The sequence below is a fragment of the Eublepharis macularius genome, chromosome 2 (assembly GCF_028583425.1).
Source record: "Eublepharis macularius isolate TG4126 chromosome 2, MPM_Emac_v1.0, whole genome shotgun sequence".
Taxonomy (NCBI): Eukaryota; Metazoa; Chordata; class Lepidosauria; order Squamata; family Eublepharidae; genus Eublepharis; species Eublepharis macularius.
The window spans coordinates 228,883,330-228,907,577 of NC_072791.1; the positions used below are offsets into that span (position 1 = coordinate 228,883,330).

At 48.5% G+C, this 24,248-nt stretch overlaps 1 protein-coding gene across 1 annotated transcript in view; it reads left to right on the forward strand.

Moving 5' to 3' along the window:
* Positions 1–16,548: 16,548 nt before the first annotated feature.
* The window catches only part of KLF7 (KLF transcription factor 7), a 137,046-nt gene continuing 129,346 nt past the window's right edge, over positions 16,549–24,248 (forward strand). Inside the window, exon 1 of the mRNA XM_054971001.1 lies at positions 16,549–16,650. Within this exon, the coding sequence (XP_054826976.1) occupies positions 16,549–16,650 (102 nt within the window). The remainder of the gene's footprint in view (positions 16,651–24,248) is intronic.

Below are 24,248 nucleotides of genomic sequence, written 5' to 3' on the forward strand. Positions count from 1 at the left end.
ACACAGGCTTCTCCTCTGACTAGAGTCTCAGGGGGCCGAAACTCAGCGGCAGAACACACGCTTTGCATGCAAAAGGCCCCAAGGTCAGTCACCACACCAGCGTCTCCAATTAAAAAGGAAGGTACTCAGGTTGCAGGTGCCAAGGAAACACCGCAGCCTGAAATGCTGGAGAGCCGCCGCCACTCAGAGGAAATAATAATATGAGCCTAGATGGGGCAATATGTAAGGCAGCTTCCTATATACAAAGTGCATAAATAGAGAGAGTGGGCTGGATCCAGCAACTCATTAACAGAAGGCACTAGCCAATGTCTATCTTTGTCACAGGTTCCTCTCCCCAGCTGCCCCTCCCGATTCCTGGAGCTGTAGAGTTAGGCTGCCAACCTCCAGGTAGGCCAAACAGAAAAATACAAGGGCTAACCAATGAAGAAATATAAATGCATTTCAATTCAGCTTTGTCAAGGAATAAAGTGCATAAGAGTGCAACTTGCTATAGAGACATACATTCAAAATTGACAGTCCAATTTTACAGCATAGCAGGAACAGCAGCAACCAACAGTAACAGCACAGGGAGAAACAGTGAGGAAATTCACACAAGGGCTCAACCACTAAAGCCCAATGATGCAGCAATGAGAAGTACACGTATAAAAAAAATCTCTAAATCATTTTTCTTATCAATCTCTTATAGTTACAGGTGCAGGCAGGCAAAAAAAGGGGAACACAAGACCCCCCCCCCCCAACTCAACAAGATGCCAGCAAAGAGCGTGTTTTGAACTCTCTTCCTCAGGAGTCGTGATTAGACATGGGCACAAACCAAAAAAATGTAACGAACCAGCAGTTCGTGGTTCGGTGCCGTCGATGATCCTGAGGTCACGAACCGCAACGAACATTTTCCTTTGCTGAACCAGTTCGTGGTTCATGGGGCGCAGAACAGCCCCCGTGGCACTTAGAGAGCCCATATTCCCAGGGAGCATTTTGCAAGCTCTCCTACAGCCACCACCCAAGTTTGGACAAGATTGCAAAAGGGATCTTGGAGTTATACCCTCGCCAATCCAAGGCCCCCAGGAAACTCCCACAAAAATCCAAGCTGAATTATACTCTCAGAGCCAAGCTACAAGTGACGCCTTACACAGGTTGGACACTTGTCAGCTTATCTCAAGTTTTGATGGGAAATGTAGGCGTCCTGGTTTTACAGCTTGGCTCTCCATTACAGCTGCAAGACCAGGATGCCTACATTTCCCATCAAAACTTGAGGAAAGCTGACAAGTGTCCAACCTGTGTCAGGTGTCACTTGTAGCTTGGCTTTCAGTCTCTCTCCCCAAAGGCTAGCAAGTGGCAAGCAAGAGCTCTGTCCTGCTCCACTGCTCGCTGAAAGTGAAACCCAGCCTGGGAGCCCACGGCTATTTATAAGCACAGGTCCCATTGAGCAATGCAGGAGGTCTGTGTTTGGCCATCAGAGCTGCCTATCAGGGTTTGTAGGGATGAGATTGGAGTGCCCATGGCTACAGAACACCCCATTGCCCCTTCCTCCCTGGGTGTCTTCTCCCAACTTGTAACCACTTTGCAGCTCCATGGCTGGAAGGAAGACCTGCCGATCAAAGTAAGCTGGGCTTCCATTCGGATTTCCAGAGTGACAGAAGGAGCGCAGACAGAGTTCAGGCATTCCCCCGGCTCCATTGCCAGGGGAATTGATTGCTGGTGCCTGATTGTCTGGCTTCCCGAACTGTGGCCTCCCAGACTCCCGGAAAGCCGGGAGAAGGTTTTCTCATTGAAAACAATGGCCGAATTATTGTCGAAGGCTTTCACGGCCGGAGAACGATGGTTGTTGGGGGTTTTCCGGGCTGTATTGCCGTGGTCTTGGCATTGTAGTTCCTGACGTTTCGCCAGCAGCTGTGGCTGGCATCTTCAGAGGTGTAGCACCAAAAGAGGTCTTTTGGTGCTACACCTCTGAAGATGCCAGCCACAGCTGCTGGCGAAACGTCAGGAACTACAATGCCAAGACCACGGCAATACAGCCCGGAAAACCCCCAACAACCAATGGCCGAATTGTTTCGGCAATCTGTGTTTCAGTATTACCGAAATTTTTCAGTATTCTGAAAAAAACCAAAACGGCCCTGATTCAGTATTTTTATTTTTATTTTTAACCTAACCTTTTATTTTTATTTTTTTTTATTTTTAACCTAATCAGAATACCGAATTGCACACCCCTAAGAGCGGCGGGACTCTAATCTGGAGAACCGGATTTGATTCCCCACTCCTCCGTTTAAATCCAGCTGGGTGACCTTGGGTCAGTCACAGCTCTCTTAAAGCTCTCTCAGCCCCATCCACCTCACAGGATGTTTGTCATGAGGATAACAATGACACACTTGGTAAACCACCCTGAGTGGGTATTAAGTTGTCTTGAAGGGTGGTATATTAGCACAAGATTATTATAATTATTATTATTGCTGCTTAGGATGTTTGTATGCTGTGATAAGGGGATGGATATGAGGAAGGCATCTGAGATGGGGCCAGGGGTACCAGTCCTCTGGGGACGGGGGAGGTATGGCGGTGGGGCCTGGTTTAAAGGGAGAAGGTCACGGAGATGTGGAAAGGCTCGGTGCCCTTCTAACCTACGCCCCATCCCGAGGCACGCTGGTGTTGGAGCTAGGAAAAATCCTCCTTCGACACTGATGTTGTGCAATGCCAGGTCCATAAATAATAAGACCAGTATGCTGCATGATACTTTTATGGCAGCTAATATGGACCTGGTATGCGTGACCGAGACTTGGGTGAGGGAAGGAGAAACAGTTGCTCTTGGTGAGCTGACCCCCCCGGGTTATGCGATCCTTCATCAGTCACGAACTGAGGGTCGGGGGGGAGGGGTGGCAATCCTTGTCCGGGAGGGTTTCTCCTTCAAGCCGCTTCCCGCCCCAAAGATCTCTGGCATTGATTGTGTGGGCCTGGTGTGGAATGCCGAGGAGAGTTTGGCTGTCTGCTTGGTGTACCGACCGCCCAGCGCACCAGCAGACGCCTTACCGCGCCTGCTAGAGGTGGTTGCTGGGTGGGCCTTGGAGTACCCCAGGTTGATGGTGCTGGGGGATTTCAATGCCCATGTAGATGATGCCACCTCGATACAGGCCACGGACCTGGTGTCAGCCATGGCAACACTGGGACTCTCCCAATTTGTATCGGCACCCACACATGAAGCAGGCCACACGCTAGATCTGATCTTCGGGATGGGATTGGATGTGGTTCTGGATAAAGTAGAGTTGGTGCCATGGTCAGACCACGCGGTTGTGAAGGCCCGGCTCGGCGTGCCACCCCCCTCCTGCAAGGGTGGTGAGCAAATTTATGCTCGCCCACGGAGACTGATGGACCCAATTGGGTTCCAGAATGCTCTGCGGGAACCAATGCTCCACGGTGGTTCATTAGATGAGCTAGTGGAGGGCTGGCAAGTCCGGCTCTCTGAGGCCATCGATGAAATCGCCCCCCGTCGTCCTCTTCGCTGCCGGAATCGCCGGGCTCCTTGGTATACGGAGGAGCTGCGGCAACAGAAATGGGAGCTAAGACGACTTGAACGCGTGTGGCGGCGATCTCGGGACGAGGAAGCAAGAACATCTTATAGGCTGTTTATGAAGTCCTATGAGATGGCGGTGAAAGCTGTGAAGAAAGAGTATTATGCAGCTTCCATCGCATCAGCTAGCTCTCGCCCAGCTAAATTATTTAATGTGGTCCGTTCATTGGTCTCCCAATCAGGTGGAGACCATCAAAAGTTGAATTTGGAGATAAGCTGTGAGGCTTTTGCGAGCTTTTTTACTGATAAGATCTTGCTTCTCCGCCGTGACTTACCAGCCACAGTTGATACAGTAAATGAACTAGAGGCCCCTTGGCCGTCTTCGGGACCCATATTAGATCATTTCAGCCCTCTTTTCGGGGAAGAGGTGGACAGGATTCTGCAGGTGGTACGGCCTACCACGTGCCCCTTGGACCCGTGCCCGTCATGGCTGGTGAAAGCCAGTGTTGACGGGCTTCGGAATTCCTTGGAGGCGATTATAAACCTGTCCTTGAGCTCTGGGGTTTTTCCCAAGGCGCTGAAGGAAGCTGTGGTACGGCCTCTTCTGAAGAAATCATCATTAGATCCTGCTGACCTGCTCAATTACCGACCAGTTTCCAACCTTCCGTTTTTGGGGAAGGTGATTGAGCGGGCGGCAGAGAAGCAACTGCAGAATTTCCTGAAGGAGACCTCAGCCCTAGACCCCTTCCAGTCTGGTTTCCGCCCGGGACATGGGGTCGAGACATTGTTGGTCGCCCTCACAGACGATCTCCGCAGACATCTGGATCAGGGCGGATCAGCACTGCTGATTTTGCTGGATCTGTCAGCAGCGTTTGTTATGGTCGATCATGAGCTTTTGACCCACCGCCTTGCCGATGTGGGGATTCAGGGGACAGCACTGCAGTGGCTGGTCTCCTTTCTCCACGATCGGGGACAGAGGGTGGCGCTCGGGGAGAGGGTGTCATCTCGTAGGCCACTGGTTTGTGGTGTGCCACAGGGAGCGATACTCTCTCCATTATTATTTAATATCTATATGCGCCTCCTCGTCCAGCTGGTGCGGAGTTTCGGGCTTGGGTGTCACCAATACGCGGATGACACCCAGCTTTATCTGTTGTTGGACGGGCAGCCTGGACAGGCCCCTGATGCCCTGGAGCGTGCTTTTGAGGCTATGGCTGGTTGGTTGAGACAAAGTCGGCTGAAATTGAATCCCACGAAGACGGAGGTCCTGTATGTGGGTCGTGGGGAGATGGCTTTGGGACCCCAGCTTCCTACACTTGATGGGGCAGCACTTACACTGGCCCCGAGGGTTAGGAGCCTGGGGGTGATTCTGGATTCCTCCTTGAAGATGGAGGACCAGATCACTGCAGTTGCCAGGTCTTCCTTTTATTATCTTCGGCAGGCCAGGCAGCTTGCCCCTTATTTGTCTCCCCGTGACATGACTACAGTGGTCCAAGCAATGGTCACCTCTAGGTTGGATTACTGTAACGCGCTCTACGCTGGGCTTCCCATGGGCCTGATCCGGCGGTTACAGCTGGTACAGAATGCAGCAGCGCGGGTCATTGCTGGAGCACCGGTGTGGGAGCATATTACACCGGTGCTACGCCAGCTGCATTGGCTGCCAGTGGAGTACCGAATCAGGTTCAAGGTTTTGGTGTTAACCTACAAAGCCCTACGCGGACTGGGACCGACGTATCTGAGGGACCGTCTCTCACCATATGAGCCCCGGAGGACTCTCCGCTCTGGCGGAAAACATCTTTTAAGTGTCCCTGGCCCTAGGGAGGCCCGCCTGGCGTCGACCAGGGCCGGGGCCTTTTCAGTCCTGGCCCCGACCTGGTGGAATGCTCTGTCTTGCGAGACAAGGGCCCGGCAAGATTTGCTTGCATTTCGCCGGGCCTGTAAGACAGAGCTATTCCGCCAGGCATATGGCTAACGCCGGGCAGTGCCCGCCCCCCCCCCCCGTGAAGGGGGGGTTAAACCATCACCCCTATGCAAACACAGAGACATGTATGAACCACTGGGCAGCAAAAAAAGGCCAATTCAATCTTGGGTTGTATCAAAGGGGCCATAGCGTCGAAATCGCAGGAGGTCATAGCCCCTCTCTATACTGCCTTGGTCAGGACTCACCTGGAGTATTGTGTGCAGTTCTGGAGGCCTCACTTCAAAAAGGATGTGGCCAAAATCGAGAGGGTGCAGAGGAGAGCGACGAGGATGATCAGGGGTCTGGAGACTGAGCCCTACGAGGAAAGGCTGAGGGCCTTGGGAATGTTTAGTTTGGAGAAGAGGAGATTGAGGGGGGACATGATTGCTCTCTTTAAATATTTGAAAGGCTGTCATTTGGAGGAGGGCAAGGAGCTGTTCCAGTTGGCAGCAGAGGGTAGGACCCGAAGTAATGGGCTAAAACTACATGCACAAAGGTACCAGCTGGATATTAGGAAAAACTTTTTCACGGTCAGAGTACTTCAAAAGTGGAATCAGCTGCCTAGGGAGGTGGTGAGCTCCCCCTCACTGGCAGTTTTCAAGAAGAGGCTGGATGAATACTTGTCAGAGATGCTTTAGGCTGACCCTGCACTGGGCAGGGGGTTGGACTAGATGGTCTGTATGGCCCCTTTCAATTCTATGATTCTATGATTCTATGGATCACTGGATTCAACCGAATAATAGTTAACATTTATATCCATTAGCTCTCCTGTTGAAAATCTCTGGGACTTTAGAGCACTCTGGATCATGTCCGATGTCTTCGGCATGCTTTATTGATTTAGTACCTTTTTATCCCAGCCTTCTGTTAAGGCTCTCAGGGCAGCATACATAGTTCTCCCCTCCACCTGCAAGGTAGATCAGGCACAGAGAATGACGGGCCCAAAGTCACCCAGTAAGTTTCATGGGAAGTGGGGATTTGAACCCAAACACCTAACCACTGCACAACTCCAGATCTTAATATTGGTTTTGTAGTTGGTCCCTTTCTTATGTATTGTTAGTTTAATATTGGGGGGGGGGGCTGTAGAAGAAACTGTTGGGGTGTTCTTATATTTCATCAGGTGAGAAATAAGAGAGTGAACATCTCACCACATTGATAGAGCAAGTATGTTGACACAGATATTGCTGGAATCAACATTTCTCCAATATATTACACAGCGTCCAGATTTACCGCCTGGGATTTTATTGAGGTCATGGGCCCATCAGTCCAGATGCTCTTAAAAAAGCTAAGCTTTCAGATGTCCCCACTCAGTTGCAAGGAAATAAAATGTAACACCTTGGCATTGTACTATTTTATGGCAATTCAAAAAGATACTGCCATAAACATCTACGAGAACGCCAGCCTCTCCGTTTTGTTTTCGCCTGTCCCATTAAAGAGGAAATCGCCATACTGTTTTCCAAACTGCCCAGCTGCAAATCAAGTTGCTTTATGTTGTCTACAGCTGCCCTGAATAATATACACCACCAGTGGTTTAAAGTTAATGTTTTGTATGCAGAGTGATTAATGGTACCATATTGTATTTCAATTACTACAACATAGGCCTTGGTAATAAACAGTGGCAATAATATCCACATTAAGGCAATAAAAAGCATTTGCAATGTGTAATGTATAAGGGCTGTTATCACAGCATAAGTTGATAACATAATACAATTAATGGTCAGCACAGTTACAATCCTGGCACCGAGTGGTATATTTTGGCCCTGATCACCCAGGCATTAAATGGGTTGTCCATTTTTATTTTTGGTTAACTAATTTGTCCTCGTGTACAACAAAGAGATTGTCTCACTAAGCCTATAGTAGTTACAAAGTTAAAATGAATATACGTTCTCTGAAGACGAGTGATTTCTTTCTTAAATCCTGCCTTTCCTCTTAGGGAAGCATGCAGTGTTCTCCCTCCTCCATTTTATCCTCCTGAAAATACTTCATGTCAGTTTCAACATTATCAGTTGATCAGAAGTACCAATATTCTAAAGGACTCAAAAGGGAATAATATATGTGTTGTTTCTATCTGTTTTTAATGTGGCAACAAGTACATCACATGTTGGTTCATAAACCTTGGGCAATTTGATCTAATAACATTCGATTTATATATACCGCCCTTCAGGACAACTTAATGCCCGCTCAGAGCGGTTTACAGAGTGTTATTATTACCCCACAACAATCACCCTGTGAGGTGGGTGGGGCTGAGCGAGCTCCAGAGAACTGTGACTCGCCCAAGGTCACCCAGCTGGCTTCGTGGAGGAGTGGGGAATCAAACCCGGCTCTCCAGATTAGAGTCCCGCGCTCTTAACCGCTACACCAAACTGGCTACACTACACCACTACACCAAACTATGAACAGATAACTCAGTATACCTCCTCCTCTGAATTTTAAAGGAATGATCATAAGCAAGTCTACACAGAAGTAAGTCCATTTTATTGTTCGATGTCATCTTCCGACTGGCCGATTGTGTTCCACAGATGAATGCCAGTTTTCTGTGCCCTTTCTGAAGCTGGTATGCTCTCTTTCACTTCGGCAAGGGCATTTTCAGTCAACGTATTGGTGAGGAGGAGGATAGCTTCATTTCCCATATTCTGCATGTTTAGACGTCCTACTTCAAAGAACCCATTTGAATGGCTAAGCAAGTAGAAATTTCCTTTTCAGCAGAAGACTGCTGAAGGCGGATGGATGTTGGAGACTGCTTTTATGCGTGTGGTTGAGTAATGAGGATGATTTTATTTCTTCTTTGCAGTATTTTTTTTATTTATGTAGAACATTTTATACCCACCTTTTCACTAAATTTAGGGTTATCTCCCTCCAGAGATGTTGGCCGTGTACACAGATATTATGTGTACTGAACTATATTCATCCCTGTGTGAGAAAGTCACATAAAATACTGAACTACCTAACTGCAGACTATTTCAAAGCATGATAGTTTTCATGACTTGGGGATTAAATGTTGGCATAAACTAAAGTTTGCACAGTTACCGGGCACTTTGGAGTGCGGAAAGTGCTTTTCATCTTTGTCCTCATACTAATAAAAACACTTATTTGTTGTTAAAAGTTGTTAAATGCTTTTATGGGGTCATCCTAAGCAAAGTTACACCCTTCTGTGTCCATTTAAGTCTGGGGCACAGATAAGTGTAATTCTCCTTCGGATGGCTCTGGTGGTTAATTCCAGAGGTGGGTTATCATTTCTCCCAAAACATTAACTTTGTGGATTCCAGCTTGACTATTGTTTGTGGGCCACAATTCCCCACCTCCACCCCTTGATTTTGCAAATGTCCCAGAGGATCCTGCTTAAAAATATCTTCACTCCTTCTGCAAAACAAAGATAGGGACTCCTCAGTGGGTAGCTGAGGCTCTTCTGAGAAAATGGTTGAGAGAGAGACAGCATTTCATCCATGGCTCCTGGTAAGACTCTCTCTTGGCCTCTGGCCCGCAGGACTGTTGCATCAGAAAGATTCGTAGAGCAATGCTCATTGCTACATGCTGTAGTCTCGAAAATACCTTCAAGGCTTTTCTTATTTTGTTGCTGACTTAGCCATCTGAACAACAACAACAACAAAAACAAAAAAGTCCAGTGGCACCATAAAGACTAAGAATTTTAATTTCAATCTGAGCTTTTGTGAGTTGCAGCTCACTTTCCCAGATATCTCTGTTTGAAAGCTCATGTGGCTAGTCTTTAAGATTCCATCGGACTTTTGTTTTATTTTGCTACGACAGACTACCCCTTTGCAATCAGACATCTGAAAAAAACCAGAGTTTAAGAACCCCAAATTTCTCCATTTTTCTTTCCATACCATCATTTCTTTTGGAATAGCTATTTGAGATTGCATGTTTAGATACGCCGTCTTAAGAAAGAATGTGAGCAACTGGAAAGCAGTGCGCAGCAATAACAGGGCTGTGGGAGTGGTGATTAAGACTCCCCTGGGTCTGAAATTCCCATGGGGCTGAAATGACTCCCATGCATGCCTGAAATTATTTTATTTTGTTTATTTTATATTATTGGATTTATATCCTACCTTCCCTGCGAATGGGCTCAACCAAAAATAACAATAAATACAGTTAAAATAAGTGCAATTATAAAAGAAAAACAAAATCACTATAATCCAGTTCCTGATGCTGATAGCACTGTTTGAATATACAGAAAGGAACCCGCTAAACAGTCTTGAGCTGCTCATGCAGCTGAACTGCCGGATGAAAAATTGTCTCCTACTTGTGACCAGTAAGCAGGACGTAGCCAAAACAGCCATTTCTATTCAAAACTACACGAGTTGCACCCATTCATTTATTTAAAAATGTACGTTTTGCTTTTTCAGCTATCTGTGTACTAAAGAATATTGGGAAGCCCTTGCTGTCTCTACCGCTGTGATGGCATTTCCTTATATTCAGGAGGCAGGAACAGAAGAAGAAAGAAATTTCCATTGGAGATTGACCAAACAAGGGGTGGTAGTGAGAAGAAGCAGAGACTGCCTTTTGTTTTGAATATCATTAATTGAAAAAGTTATTACAAAGCAGGTAAGTAGCTAGCATCCTGTCAGGATGAAGGGAGGAATGGACCACCCGCAGTATCTCTGGGTTTGGGTTGAATGGATGGAGATTTGCAGTAATTCATACGTGGATCAGTACAGTACTGCTGGCACTGGTGAACCTGAAAGGATACAGCACACAAGTTCATAAAGGAAGACTGTTTCCGGATAATTAACAACAGCATAACTATATTGGAACCGCCCGCCTCAATATTTATATCCACACCTTTCCTGCGTTTATTGTGGACTGGTGGACTGATTGTTACAGGATTGTAAATTGCATTTTTGTACTATTTATTCAAATATTTATTGTATATTCATTGTATATTTATTGGGAATTATATGTTAATGAGCTTGGGGATACATTAAGGTTTGAGCAGGTGTAAAATTGTGTTACTTAAGGAGTATCATACCTTCGGCAGAAAAGAAATTTGTGGCTGTCGGGGGCTAATGTTGTAAACTGTATAACTTTGCTGATTATAGGCGTGTATATATTTTTGGAGCACTTGGCACCTTATAAATTAACTAATCAGAACTGAAATCACATTAATGTTTATTGTACTTACGACATGTGAGTCTTTTTGGTAATCTTTATCCTTTTAATGGTGGCAGGAGGATGTCTATGTTACATGCTCCACCCACAGGAGGGGACAGAGCTAAGCTCCGCCATCAAAATGAATTGAGCTAAGCTCTGTATTAATTCTCCCGCTTTTAGCTCTTTAAAGGGTTTCTAAAAAGGATTTTTTCTTTTTCCAGCACAGCCATAGTGCCTCACCTCATGCTACAAATTTCGACCTACTTCGCAGTGTGTGTGCTTTGTAAATAAGCAGCTGAGATACGATATCTGCCTGAACTCAAGCATCCTCCCAAAACACCAGAGAATTTGGGAAGCACTTTGTGAGGCAGAATTTGCCACACACTGCATTTATTTCCAAATTACTTTCTGTGGATAGGTGCAAGGGCAGGAAGGATTAGAGGGTAGGGAAAGCATGTTTGATGAGAAATACCCCAGAGAAATACTTCCAATTAAAAAGCAGCAGGTTAAAGATACGAGCCTGCAAGGACTTCCTTGTCCTAGAAAAGGAGGTTTCATGATGAGCTTCTTTCCCTGCCTCCATTCTCACAAATCAAGTAATGAGAGGACAGGAGAGTGCAAATGCTGTTGTAATAGTCCTTAATACTGTTTCTTCCCTTTTTTGCTTGTTAACATGACTAATGTATTTGCTTCTGTCAAAGGCATTTGAAAACCTGGCACAAAAGAGCGTCTCACACGTCACTAAAATACCACAGCATGGCGGGGGGGGGGGAAGCAAGGGGGAGACAGTCTGCCTCAGAAAAGAGCGCCATTTAAGGAAGGAAAAAATATAGTTTGACAAGGAGGTGAGAGGTGAAGGAGGAAGCTATCAAGGCACAGAGGAAATTAGGGGACTTCAAGGGCCTGAAATAAGACCTTGATTCTTAGAAAGGAAATTGTGTCTTTTATTGCAATGTATTGTTTATTAGGATTTTAACTGTGTGCTGATCAGATCTAAACAGAAAGGGCATTCTCACCTGGGATACATATATAAAATCCAGGCATAGTAAAGATGACAAAACGTGTGTAGGGTTCAGTTCTCACTTCACTTTCACACACACACACACACACACAGAGCCAATGATTATAGATACATGAAGCTGTGTCACCAGTCTTATCAAAACACTCAGAATTTCTTAGCTTAGGAACATATCAAAAATTCTGCTTGTGAGAGGCATGCCTTGAATGGATTTTCATTAGCCTTCAGAAATTAATTTGGCTTCACCGTAAAGCTCTTCTGACAATTCACCGCAACTTGACCTAAATCCATAAAGAGGGAAACTATTTTTAGGAGGAATAGTTGCTGTATGAGAACATAAGGCAACCTTGCAGGGCTAAAGTCAGACCATAGGCCTGTTTGGTCTGTATCTCCTTTTCCAATAGTCACTTATTTACTTGCACTTGGAAGTAGGGCCTCTAGACGAAGGCCACCCAGCTGTTAGTCCTTAGCCCCGGTATTAAAGTATACAGCCTGTTAGCAGTCAGACTTGCCCCCACAATATTAGAAGCCGTATGAAAATAGTTATGCCCTAAGCCCCTTCTCTGACTGTGCTTCGACTACTAAACCTACTGCCAAAGCAGGCAGAAACATGGAAGTCTGCTCCCAGCCGAGAGATGGAATGTGCAAGCCTGAGGAACGACAGGTGAGGCCAGCTCGCCCCCTCCCACACGCTGGAGATGTGCTAAGGATCCTGACACAACAGGGCCTTCCTGGAGTTCCTGGATTAATCAATGCAACACACCCTGTTGATCTTCCCCTAACCACTTTCCTATTCTTAGGCGACTCAGGAAGCTGATGGCCTCACCCATTCATACTTCACGGATCATCAGCCATTATTGGTAACTTTAGTTCTGCCTGGGGAGACCTAATCAAACCCTCCTAGTTCACTGTCATACCCCGGAGACAGTTTGCCCGTTCATTTCCCCACTTTGGAGACAGTTCGCCAGCTCTTTGCCTTGCCCTGTAAGAAACTTCTCAATCCTTTGTCCCACCCTGGAAACAACCATTAAGGCTTTGTTTTGGGGGCAGAAGATGCAATCTTGCCCCTGGGTAGGATCCACAGTATAATTGGACTGCCCCTCTGCCATAGCTGTGTGCATGCTCTCGGGTCCAGCATCCACCCTTGAACCTCCGTTCGAGCTCTTCTGCCTTGACGAGTGGGTTGCTCAACGCTCTCTCTCATGGATACCCTCTTCTGGATGGTAAATATCATCCAATCCCTTAAACTCCAGCCAACTTTCACCTCTGCTGTCCAGTTAGCTCTGAGTGTGTGCTGTGTGTTTTGTATGCTATTGATCTTTGTTATTTTCAATTAACAAATACCCTTTTGGTTGAAACCTCTGTTTATTGAACGAGTTCTCTAGCCGGGACAATCCTCGGATACACTGGTGGAGATCCCTCCTCTCACTGCCCTCCTTGCACGCTAATTCCCCCAACTTGCAGCAATATATAAGAGCAGTTATTATCGTTATAGCGTCACACACCCAGTGGCTAATATTCCATTCTTGGGCAGAGTGTTTGAGCAGATGGTGTCTACAAAGCTTCAGGCAGTCTTGGAGGAGATCGATTATCTAGACCCATTCCGGATTCAGCTCTGGTTTTGAGACAGAAATGGCCTTTGTCACCCCGATTGATGACCTTCATTGGGAGAGTGACGGGGGGGGGGGAGACCATCCCTATTGATTCTCTTATGACCTCTCGGTGGCTTTTGGTATCATTGACCATTGATCTGGAGACGCTGGCTAGGATGGGAGTAGGGGATTTCATGCTTCAGTGGTTCTGCTCTTACTTGACCCAGAAGTGGGGCTGGGGGGCTGAAACGAGGTGCCACTAACATGTGGAGGACAGACTGCTCTATTTCTCCTTAACCACTAAGTCAGGAGGTCTGTGAAGGTCTGGAACAGGTGCCTAGAAAGATAGTGGGATGAATGACTGCAATTAAACTGAAGCTCAGTCCAGGCAAGAGGGAGGAGCTGTTGGTCAATGGAGAAGCTGCTTGGGGATTGTGGAGTCAGCCTCTTTCAGAGGGGGTTGCACTCCTCCCAAATGGTCAAATTCGTAGCTCGGGGGGTGCTACTAGATTCTGGCCTACAGCTGGAGGCTCAGGGCTCCTTTGTTGCACATAGCACCTTTTACCAGCTCGGCCATTCCTCCAGAAGCATGAACTGACCATACTGATCTATGATCTGTTCATGGCCAAGTTAGATTACTGTAATGTGCTTTACATCAGGCTGCCTTTAGAAGCGGTTCTGAAACTTAGTCCAAAATGCAGTGGCCAAGCTACCACTAGGGGTCGGTTACAGGGATCATATCACTCCAGTCTTGAACGTTCTGCACTGGTTACCCATCCACTTCCGAGCACAATTCAAAGTGCTGGATCTTACCTTTAAGGCCCTAAGTGGCTTTGGACCAGTGTACCTCAGGGACTAGTGTCTCCTTGCATACAATGTGGTCTACCAGTCAAGATCTGCCTCTCAAGCCCTGCTCTCTGTGCCCCGCCTTCAGAGGCGACGTGGGTGGCGACGAAAGACAGGGCATTTATTGTGGTGGCACCTCGCCTTACTCTATGAATCTCAGGATGCTGGAAAAAAATATGGCAAAGCAATTCTGATACAGTGACAGCTCCAGATGAAGACAATTTGAATGTAAAAATTGCTCCTGCTGTCTAGTAGAGTAGTCTCCCTCTTGACGCTTAGCTGCTTTAGGTGCCAGGCTAAAAATGCATATTTTAACCCAGTCTTTTAATTAGGGGTGTTATCAGCTTTTTAACGGCTTCGTTCTGTTTCATGGATAGTTTTTATGCTGCTTGTGTTTTAATATTGTGATTTTTAATTGAAAGCCACCTCTGATGAGATGGTGTAGAAATATTCTAAATAAAGTTCTGTATTGTATCACCACCTCCGATTGCAGAGAATTCCCTACATTAAAGTGCAGAGCTAACTAATGCCTGCCAAACAGTTTGGTGTGGCTGCCTGAAACGCTCTGGTGTCAGAAAACACGGGAACTTGGGGCAAGGAAAATATTGCATACCACACATCACTGCAAGATCATTTTTGGAAGAAATTAATGTACATGTGTATGTTTGAGCTTCACACTTTGCTTTGAACTCAGTTTTTCTAGCTTTGAGTACATTTTACATCTGCCTTACCCAGTATTGTTTTTCCAACAGAGGCCCATGAGATGACTCGGTGAAGCTTCCAAGGAAAGTATTAGAGCGGCAGTGTCCCCGGGTCTTATTTAATGGTTTGTGTGACATGCCACGGAGAATCCAGCTCCCTTTTCTTTCTTTCTTGTTACAGCCATATTAAGACTACCTACTAGACAGCAGGGGCAATTTTTGCATTCAAATTGTCTTCATCTGGAGCTGTCACTGTATCAGAATTGCTTTGCCATATTTTTTTCTCAGCATCCTGAGATTCATGGAGCAAGTCAGGCTGCTGCATTTTCACCCAGTGCCTCCGCGCCACTTTCAGTCGGCAACCCTACAACAATTCCCTTTCCGGAGAAACAAGAGGCCAAGTTTGAGGACAACTATCATTGCTGCAACAAGCCTGCTGAATGTCAGCAGAGGCGTGTGGGAAAGAGCGCGCCACCGGTCGGAGGCAGAGGCGCGTGTCCTTTTTATTCGGGAATATACCAGCACCGGAGGGCAGCCACGAAGCAGCCCGCGGGCTCGACAGCCTGGGACAGTCACAGCAACAGCCCCCCGCCCCTTCCTTCCGCCACATCCCGGCCAGCGAGTCTGCCCAGGAGCCGGTTTCGCAAAGCAGACCCGAGAGGCGCGGCGGCCTTACCCCAGCAGCCCCCTCAGCGGCCCAACGTGGCCGGCTCGCCATTTAAAGGCAAGCGCCTGGAGCCGGCCGGGCCACCCCGCGGGCCCTCGACTGCTGCGCTGCCCGGCGCTGCTCTCGGAGACTCGGGTCGGGCGCGCAAGGGGCGGAGCGCGCTTGGGCGGCCCTCGACCCGCTGGACTCAGCAGGGAAGTCGAGGCGCGCCGGACGCGGCCCCGCTGAGTTCAGCGCTCTTGGTTTTACTTGGGGGGGGGGACATGGAGAGCGGCGAGGCCCCCCTCCTTATGCTTCGCCCGACGCGCGGGGAGTGCGGCGGGCAGCAGGGGCCCTCGGGACCTGCGCGTTCCTTGGCAGCCCCGCGCCGCGCAAAGGACGCGTCGGCGCACCGACGGTCTGCCGGGCGGCTTGCGCGCGTACGCACCCCGGCAGCCACGGGCCCAGACCGCTCCGCTCCCCGGCCCAGCCGAAGCCGCGACCCCCTTATATAGCCCTCTAAAAATAGCTCCCCTTCCCCTGCCTTATAAGGCGGCCGCGGGCCGCGCCTGGCCCAATCCGGGCGGTTCTTCGTGCCGGGCCCGCCTCCGCGGCGGGGCCGGCGCCCAGGATTGGGCCTCCGTGATTTCACGGGCGGCCCCCTCCCCTCCGGGCCCGCCCCCTTCCCCTTCCCCGGGCACGCGCGGCTCCAAGGGCCGCCCCTCCCGCTCTCGCGGCCGCGCGCGCAGGGGGCGGGCGCGAGCGCGAGCGCGGGCGAAGATGCGAGCGCCCCGAAAGCCGGAGCGGCGACTGCGTGCGGCGGCAGCGGCGGTGCGGGAGTGTGGGGCAGCCTGGTGCCGGCCAGCCCGCGCCCCGCGCCCCGCGCCGAGAGCGGCGGGCAGCGGCTTTGCGCGAGGCGCCCTGGGGCGCGCGCAGCCCTCCTGCTGGCCGGCCGGCCGATGGGGCTCCGCCGCGCCGCGCCGCGCCGCGCCTCGGGGCCCCCCCGCTCCCCCGGAGGCGTGACCGCGAGCCGCCCCCCGCCCAGCCCGAGCCAGCCGCGGCGGCGGCAGCAGCAGCAGCAGCCGGAGCGCCGCATGGACCGCCGCCGAAGGCGCCTGGCCCTCGCCGCCTGAGCGCCCCGCCGAGTCGCAGCGGGTCGGGGCCGCCGGCCGGCGGGCTGGCTGGCGCGGCCATGGACGTGCTGGCCAGTTCCAGTATCTTCCAGGAGCTGCAGCTGGTGCACGACACGGGCTACTTCTCCGCCTTGCCCTCCCTGGAGGAGACCTGGCAGCAGGTGAAGACGCGCCCCCCTCCCCCTTGGAAGCTGCCCGCCGGCCGGCCGGCCAAGCTCCGGCGGGAGGCGCGGACGGCGCCGCCGCAAGTTCCCGGGGAGTTTGCCGGGCGGCGCGGCGCGGCGCGGCGCCCGGGCTGGAGGCAGAGCCGCGGCTGACGGGCGAGCCTCCGGGCTGGGGTGCCGGCCGTCGAGTGGGCAGCAGGGCCACCCCGGGGGGGGGGGGCGGCTCAGGCCGAACAGTGCGCGGCCCCGGCTCGCCGGAGGGGCCGGTTTGGGGCTGGGCGAGGGCCAGGCGCATGGCCGGGAAGCGGAGATGCTCGGGGACCAGCCCGGCGAAGGCCGCTGTGCCGGGCGGGGGGTCTCCTCGGAGCCGGCGGAGAGCCGCAGCCGCGCGTCGTCTTCTAGGCTCGCTCAAGCCCGTGTGCAGCGGGGCTGGGGAAGACTCCGGGCTTGCGTCGTCAAGTGGGCAGATGGGGCTGCAAGAGCAGCGCCCCCCGATTTAACGCCCCCCCGCCCGACCGTTGCAGGTCCAGCAAGCAAATGAGGGGCTGGATTTTAGTTCCTAGTAATCGGAGTGACTCTTTGCTGGTACAAGGCGAGGGGGTGTCTTTTAGGGGGTCGCAGTTTGTCTTGAGGGGCGGGGGCGGGGAGGGCTCACAACCTCCGGGAAGACCGCAGGAATTAAAGCCGGGAGAGCTTTTCAACAGCCCTCCTTAAAGGTCTTGCTGCTAACAATGCTGTCCTGACAATGCTGGCCTCTCGAAGCCGAGCAGTCAGAAGAGGTTTGCCCTGGAGTTGCTGGGCACTGGAGCAGGAGCAGGATTTTTAAGGCTGCAGATTCACGGCGCTGTCCCCCTTATGTACTAACTTTTCCTGCGTGCGAAAGGTTCTCTCGTCAGCTGCACAGGGCAGGTAGATTTTTTCCCAGGGAAGCGGCTGAGTCAGACCCACGTTCTTCTGAAGAGCCCTTGCTTGCTCGCTGATTGTGTTAGGCTTGTCCTCTGCTTTCCTTTCTCCCGATTCAGCTGAGGAGGGGAGGAAAATCCTCTGGTTAACAGACCTTCCCGTTTGCTTACTCCTGTATGCCGAATCAGTTATCCTGATTCATTGCGGTCTAGACAGTTTGATGCCAGGTTATCTGTTGACCTAGCCAGCGTGCCTAAGGCAGACACTGCATGCTACAGTTGGGGGGAGACAGAGTTGCCTGGCAGAGCTCAAGGAAAGGGAGCGGAGGGGTTTCTGCCTCTGCATTATCCAGCAGCCGGGTCTCCTAGATGCCTGCTTAAAGAGGACGGGGAAAAGATCTTTTTTACAAAGAGGCACCCTTTCAGGTGTTTGACCTAAATTCTTTAGTCAGTGCATGTTCAACAGGCACAGGACCATTTAATCAGATTGCTTTGGTTGCCATGGGAACACTTGACACGAGTGATACCGAAGTTGTGGTCCTTTGTACACTTACTTGGGAGTAGGGCGCAGTTACTTCCAAGTAAGCATGCACAGGATAAGGCCTTTAGCAAATACATGGCTTATGGCTTGTCTCAGTCTTCCATGTGAGTTCGTGGCTGAGGTGAGATTTGAATAGGAGACGTTCACATTTGTAGCTGCTGATTTAATGAGGGGAGGGATATTATAGGAACCCCATATATGCTTTTGGAAATAGGGTTATACTGGTTTAGGGAGGCTGCCCCACGCGCCTGAATTCAAAAATCATGGCTTCCCAAATGAATGAAATTTCATTTACTCGAAGCCTTATAAAATGTGGGGGAGGGGCAAGGAAAGGGCACATATTTGCTCCCCTTCCCTTCCCCTTTTCTCCATGGCCAGGTTGCAGCAGAGGCCATGAAGCACTTCCAGAGACTGGACTAAGTTGACTTCAGGCTTGTACTGGCACAGGCTTGTACTGGCACAATCAGTAAATCTTCCCAGTTTCTCCAGCATCTCTTCTCCTGACCCATTTTCTTTTGTCTCTGGCATTCCTGAGGCTGCAGTCCTGCACACAGTTATCTGGGAAGGCAGCCCCATTGAATGTGGGGTGGAAACATGCCCAGGACAAGTTACTGTTCTTGTTATTGAAAAGACATCCCTGGCAGCTGGTTAACACAGCAACTTCTTCCATTGAAACCTCCAGTTCTAAGCAGACAAACCAGCAGATTGTGGGAGCTGAAAAGTGAGCGGGGAAGTATTACAGGGTCACTGAAGCAGCTCTGAAGCAAGCTAAATGCCCCTGTGGTGCAGGGACAGCTCAGCTTGAACCTGGGATGCTGTAACGTCTGTGTCCAGCAAGGGGCTTACACTCATTGCTGCAGCCCAGATCCAAGCTGAGAGTGCTTTTGTGACACCAGCAGTGCCCCAGGGGCAATTTGGTTCACCTTGCTTTTTGCCCACCAGGGTTCTCCCAAGCAGAGTCTCAGTGGGAATGTTCCGGACATTTAAAGGGGCCAGCCCACCCCTGGAGCCAAGAACCTTTGAGACAAGCACCGTATCAGCCCCTAATGATAAATATTGGCCTGCTTTACTGGGAAGGTAGAAGGATTACAGAGACAATATGCATGAAGTGCTTTTGCCAGCCAGGAAATGCACTTTAGGAACGCTGAATAATATATAAAAATCTAAGATGAATGGTTGGAACGTACTAACAGAACAGTGGGCTTTGGATTGCAGCTTTAATATCTTATGTAGACACTTGAGCATGAATGCTGCAGCTGTGAAGAACTGTACAATAAGGTTGTATGGCCATAGTATCTCTCCTCTCTCTCTCTCTCTCTCTCTCTCTCTCTCTCTCTCTCTCTCTCTCTCTCTCTCTCTCTCTCGTCCCTGCTCATGTGTGGCTGCTTGATAAATACAGAACTGGAAAAGTTGCATGTTGCTGGCAAGTGTTGTAACCAGAAAAGCTACAGTACTGACTGCAGCAATCACGAGAGCCATAGCCAGTTGCTACATAATCACTTGCTGTCACCCATCCTCCCCCCCCCGAAGAAAACAGGAAGTTCTTCTGCTTCCGATAAATAGTTGCATGGAAAGTTACTATGGGATAATTGTTGTACCCAGTCCAATTGTTGTGCCCAGTCTGCTAAATACAAAGTAGGCAGATGCTACAGTGGAAGAGACTTAAAGCAATGTGTGTACAGCGATTTTAAGAGAGAATAAATTGTTTATATTTCCCTGTTGCTTATCTGAAAAGAAACAATGGAAGGTGATGGTTTTATCTGGATTGGATCTTGTCAGTGTAAAAATGTTGGTACATTATGCACGGCTTTCACTTGATCACAACATGTTGTGGAAAGCAATGAAAATGCTAATTTCCAGTGGTGTAGAGACGCAGTTTGCATCTTGAGGTGGGTTAGCAGTTGAGAACTAGCAGAAGACAGGAGAGTAATGGATGTGGCTTTGGCTTGGGAGGGGCTGCAATTTCAAGTCTTCTCGGCCACGGAGTGTCTGGGGGAAAGTTGGTCTCTTTCTGCTTCCGGAGCAGCTCTAGACTGGTTGAAAGGAATTAGGGTCTGGATCTGCCTTCATCCAGGTTATTATTCGACTTCTTTAAAATTTTAAGCATCCTTTCACCATGGGGGCAGGAGTGGGGTGGAGGGGAAATCTACCACATTCCTTTCCTGTTCATTTTGCAAGTTCCTTCTAGAGCTTCAAAGCCCAGCTCTTCCAAATAACGTTGGGTTACCTGCTGCATGATATTAGCTTCACCACACACTTTTTTTTTGTATTCTGCGCTCTTGACATTTTTCCTAGAACTGCTGAACTGCTGGGGTAGAGAGAGACAAAACTGGTCCTAATCAGTAGTTAACAAGAGTTGTTATCCTTTCTTCTTTTAAGATTTTAAGTTGTTATCCTTTTTTCATTTAAGAGCCCTAATTCTTGGGCTTAGGGCAGGTCTTAATCAACAACGCTGATCATACAAGTTTTATTTTTGCCTGAGTATATCTGGAATTGATTTACAGTTCTGTCAGATATGAGAGCTCAGCTTCTTGCATTTATCTGTTCTGTCTCTCACACACAGTGCTCCTCTCTGATTAGCATTTTACTATATTTTTAAATACACAACTCCCTTCTGCTTGTAGGCACTTGAGATTTAGAAATATGGTTTGAATGAGAATATTTGTGAAATTCCTTCCTTTCTCTTGCTGTGAAATTACACCGTGTTCTTGGGGCACATTCAAGAGGGTGTGGAAAGACTTTCCTCAATAACAGAAGAACAAAAAAGCAAGTGATGTCTTTACTCAGCAACATGCTTTGCCACACTTAGTACAGAATCATAGAGTTGGAAAGGGGCCATACAAACCATCTAGTCCAACCCCCTGCCCAGCGCAGGATCAGCCTAAAGCATCTCTGACAAGTATTCATCCAGCCTCTTCTTGAAAACTGCCAGTGAAGGGGAGCTCAGCACCTCCCTAGGCAGCTGATTCCACTTTTGAACTACTCTGACGGTGAAAAAGTTCTCCCTAATATCCAGCCGGTACCTTTGTGCATGTAGTTTTAGCCCATTGCTTCGCGTCCTACCCTCTGCTGCCAACTGGAACAGCTCCCTGCCCTCCTCCAAATGACAGCCTTTCAAATACTTAAACAGAGCAATCATGTCCCCCCTCAATCTCCTCTTCTAGTAGATAAGATGAAGATTCCTAAGTAGTATGTTAAGGCTGTAGTAGCCAATGTATCAAGTTTTATGGCATGTTGGAGAACATTATTTTAACAGTATACTTAGGAATTGGTGGGTCAAACAGTGTCGCACGGGAGGTTGGATGTAGCTACGGGGCTGCCAGCGGCTGATCCCTTCTTGTCGTTATATATTAAGTAAAAGTATTCTAGAATCAAGAGAAGTCACAGCACAGCAACGTCACTTGTTTCTTCTGTTCCTCTGAAACTCTGGGGGAATCCAAGCGACCATCTTATCACTGTGGGAAATATAAGGAAGTCCACTTAACTTTTAAAGCATGTGGTAAAATGCGGTAATGGCCGTGACAGGCCTGCTGAATTGATCCTTCATACTGTGCGTTTGTTAAAATATTTCTGTCTCACCTTACTCAGTGGTGTACGGTGGTGCAGAGCAGTTTAAAAAAAGCCAGCTAAGCAAGATCAGAGACTTTAAAACCCCACAGTCCAATTATGGGTAACATTAATAATAAGCCAGCACTGTGTCCTCCTCAGGAATAAAAAAATCCTCCATAATCTTTAGTCACAATCCCAAACCCATCTGAATAAAGTGGGCATACGGCACTCACAAAGCCAGGCCAAGTGGTGGGCCCACCTCACACCTTTGGGAAGCCGTTGCAGAGAGACGGCACCGCTGATGGGAGAGACGGCGACTGAGCAGTGGCTGACCAGGTAATTCAAAGGAGGCACAAATAGGAGGGTGCTCTGAGAAGACCTCAGCTCCAGTTATGACTCATTTCAATTATTGGTGTGCAGTGTTTATGTCTACTAGTCAAGTGGATTTTGCTTTATTTTTTAAAAAAACTTTTGCTTGCATTGGGCATGTTTGAATACTACCTCTGTAAAAGAAATCTTTCAAAAGGAATACTTTATTTTTAAAAACCCTGTAATTAAGTATATTGGCTAATTCCCCTCTTCTCCCAGCACACTGCACATGAACAAATGTAACATCAGACATAGCATGGTATTTTGAGGGGTGAAGACCCTTGATTTTTTAAAAACTCCCTCACAAAAACTGGAATTTAAATCTTTCAGTCTGCCACTTGGTATGATAAAATCTGAGAAATGCGGAGAAATCTTAGGAAAAACAAACCATTCCCTAACATAAATGTTGGTCCTTGAAATTCTGACTCCCCCTCATACTTAGCAGTCACAGATTACAAATATAGATGACCAACTATGTGAGAGATGTGGGGAAGAGTAACCACTCGGTAAAGACCCAAATCTCTGCCATGCCTGGGAATGCCTTGCAGGAAAAAAAATACCCCACTCCACATTTGTACTAATACAGATGACCGAGGAATCATAGCATAGCAAATCCCACTGTGTGGTAAGCTGGCCATCTGTATTGGCTTTACTGGCATTAATGTCCATTACTGGACATTAATGTCCAGAAGTTTCCCAAATTTATTTATATCATGCTGACACTTGAAGTCCACCTCATCTACAAGCGGAAAGAGTCCATCATTATTTCTGTGGAATTGTGGCAGGCACTCCTTCAGGTCTTGCTCTGCGTAGCTCAAACTGTAACTTGATTAGTGATGTGTTTCAAATTTGAGAATGTAGGCGACAGGGCGAAGTGGCCCTAACGGACAACTCTTAACTGTGACAAGCAGTCAGAATGATGACCACTCAGGGGAAATTTGACTTGCAGTTATTGACACTATAGAAAATGGAGTGAGTTTTCCACAGATCTGCAATTCACCTCACAGGATTTGGCACTGGACACCAAACTTGGCATCTTGACAATCCCAGGTTTCAGTTAAAAAAATAATAAAATCAGTTTTGTATTCTATAGGTTGCAAGGAATAGCAGATGTGCAGGCAACAGCAGCATTAAGACTGAATGGCCAAGCTTGCAGCTGGTGGCTCATAGGGTCCCATTTTTGATGAAGAGAGCTTTGAGTCTTGAAATGGAAATCTAGTTAGTCTTTAAGGTGTTACTGGACCTTCTACTATAGATGAACATGGCTACACACCTGAAAGGGTCCTGACCATTATGTGCACAAGGGAATAGTTACTGGCGTAGCCTGCTGCTATGTTGCGACTAACTGTGATCCTAAACAGAGTTATACTCTTCTAAGACCACTGAAGCCTGCTTAGGATTGCACTGTGAATTCTCTGGGCCAAGTAAATTTCCTTTACTGCTGCTTTGGATGGGGGCAGGAAGCAGGGTCCCTGCGAGGGGGAGTGTTGTACATGTGGAGCTCTCTCAAGTGCTGAAGCGAATGAGGACACTGCTGCTGGCATGGAGTTTTGGAACATCTCCTTAGTGCCAGCCATGCCCTTTTCTGCTGTAGGCAGAAAATAGGCAAAGCTGTGGATAGTACAAAAGTAGACCTTGGTGTTCCTATGAAGATGCTTTACACCAACAGGCTGGGAAGTCTGACAGGCTGTCTAAGGTTTGGGACATAGACCTTTCCTGACCTCGAGATCTTTTAAAAAGTAAATAGCCATAGAAATTGAACTGGGGACTTTCAGGATGCGAGGTCCATGTTCTCTAGCTATTGGCTTCAGAGATGTTTGTCCTGCCTAGAATAAGTTAGGCAAAATAATAACACATATGCAAATTTGCATATTGTATTTTTCATACAGGTTGCTGGATTCTCTTCGGTGCAGAATTCGGGTCACGCTGGCACACAATGCAGGGCTTTGGGTTTTAGCTCATCGAGGCTTGAGAAATACTAAAGTAGTAAACTGTCCAGTGAGTCCCAGTCACCTGGGAGAAAGGTGTGCCTATAAATGTTTAAAACAAAACACATCTCAGTAATTCAGTGGACACTTAGGAATACTTCATATGTGGATGTGCTGTTGCTATTATATTCATATAATAGATCCATTTTTTAAATTGAGTATACATAGCGCGTACATGACAGGAAGACTAAGAACTAACTTATATTCCTGTAAGGTGTCCATATGATTTTTTTAAACAGAGGGGAC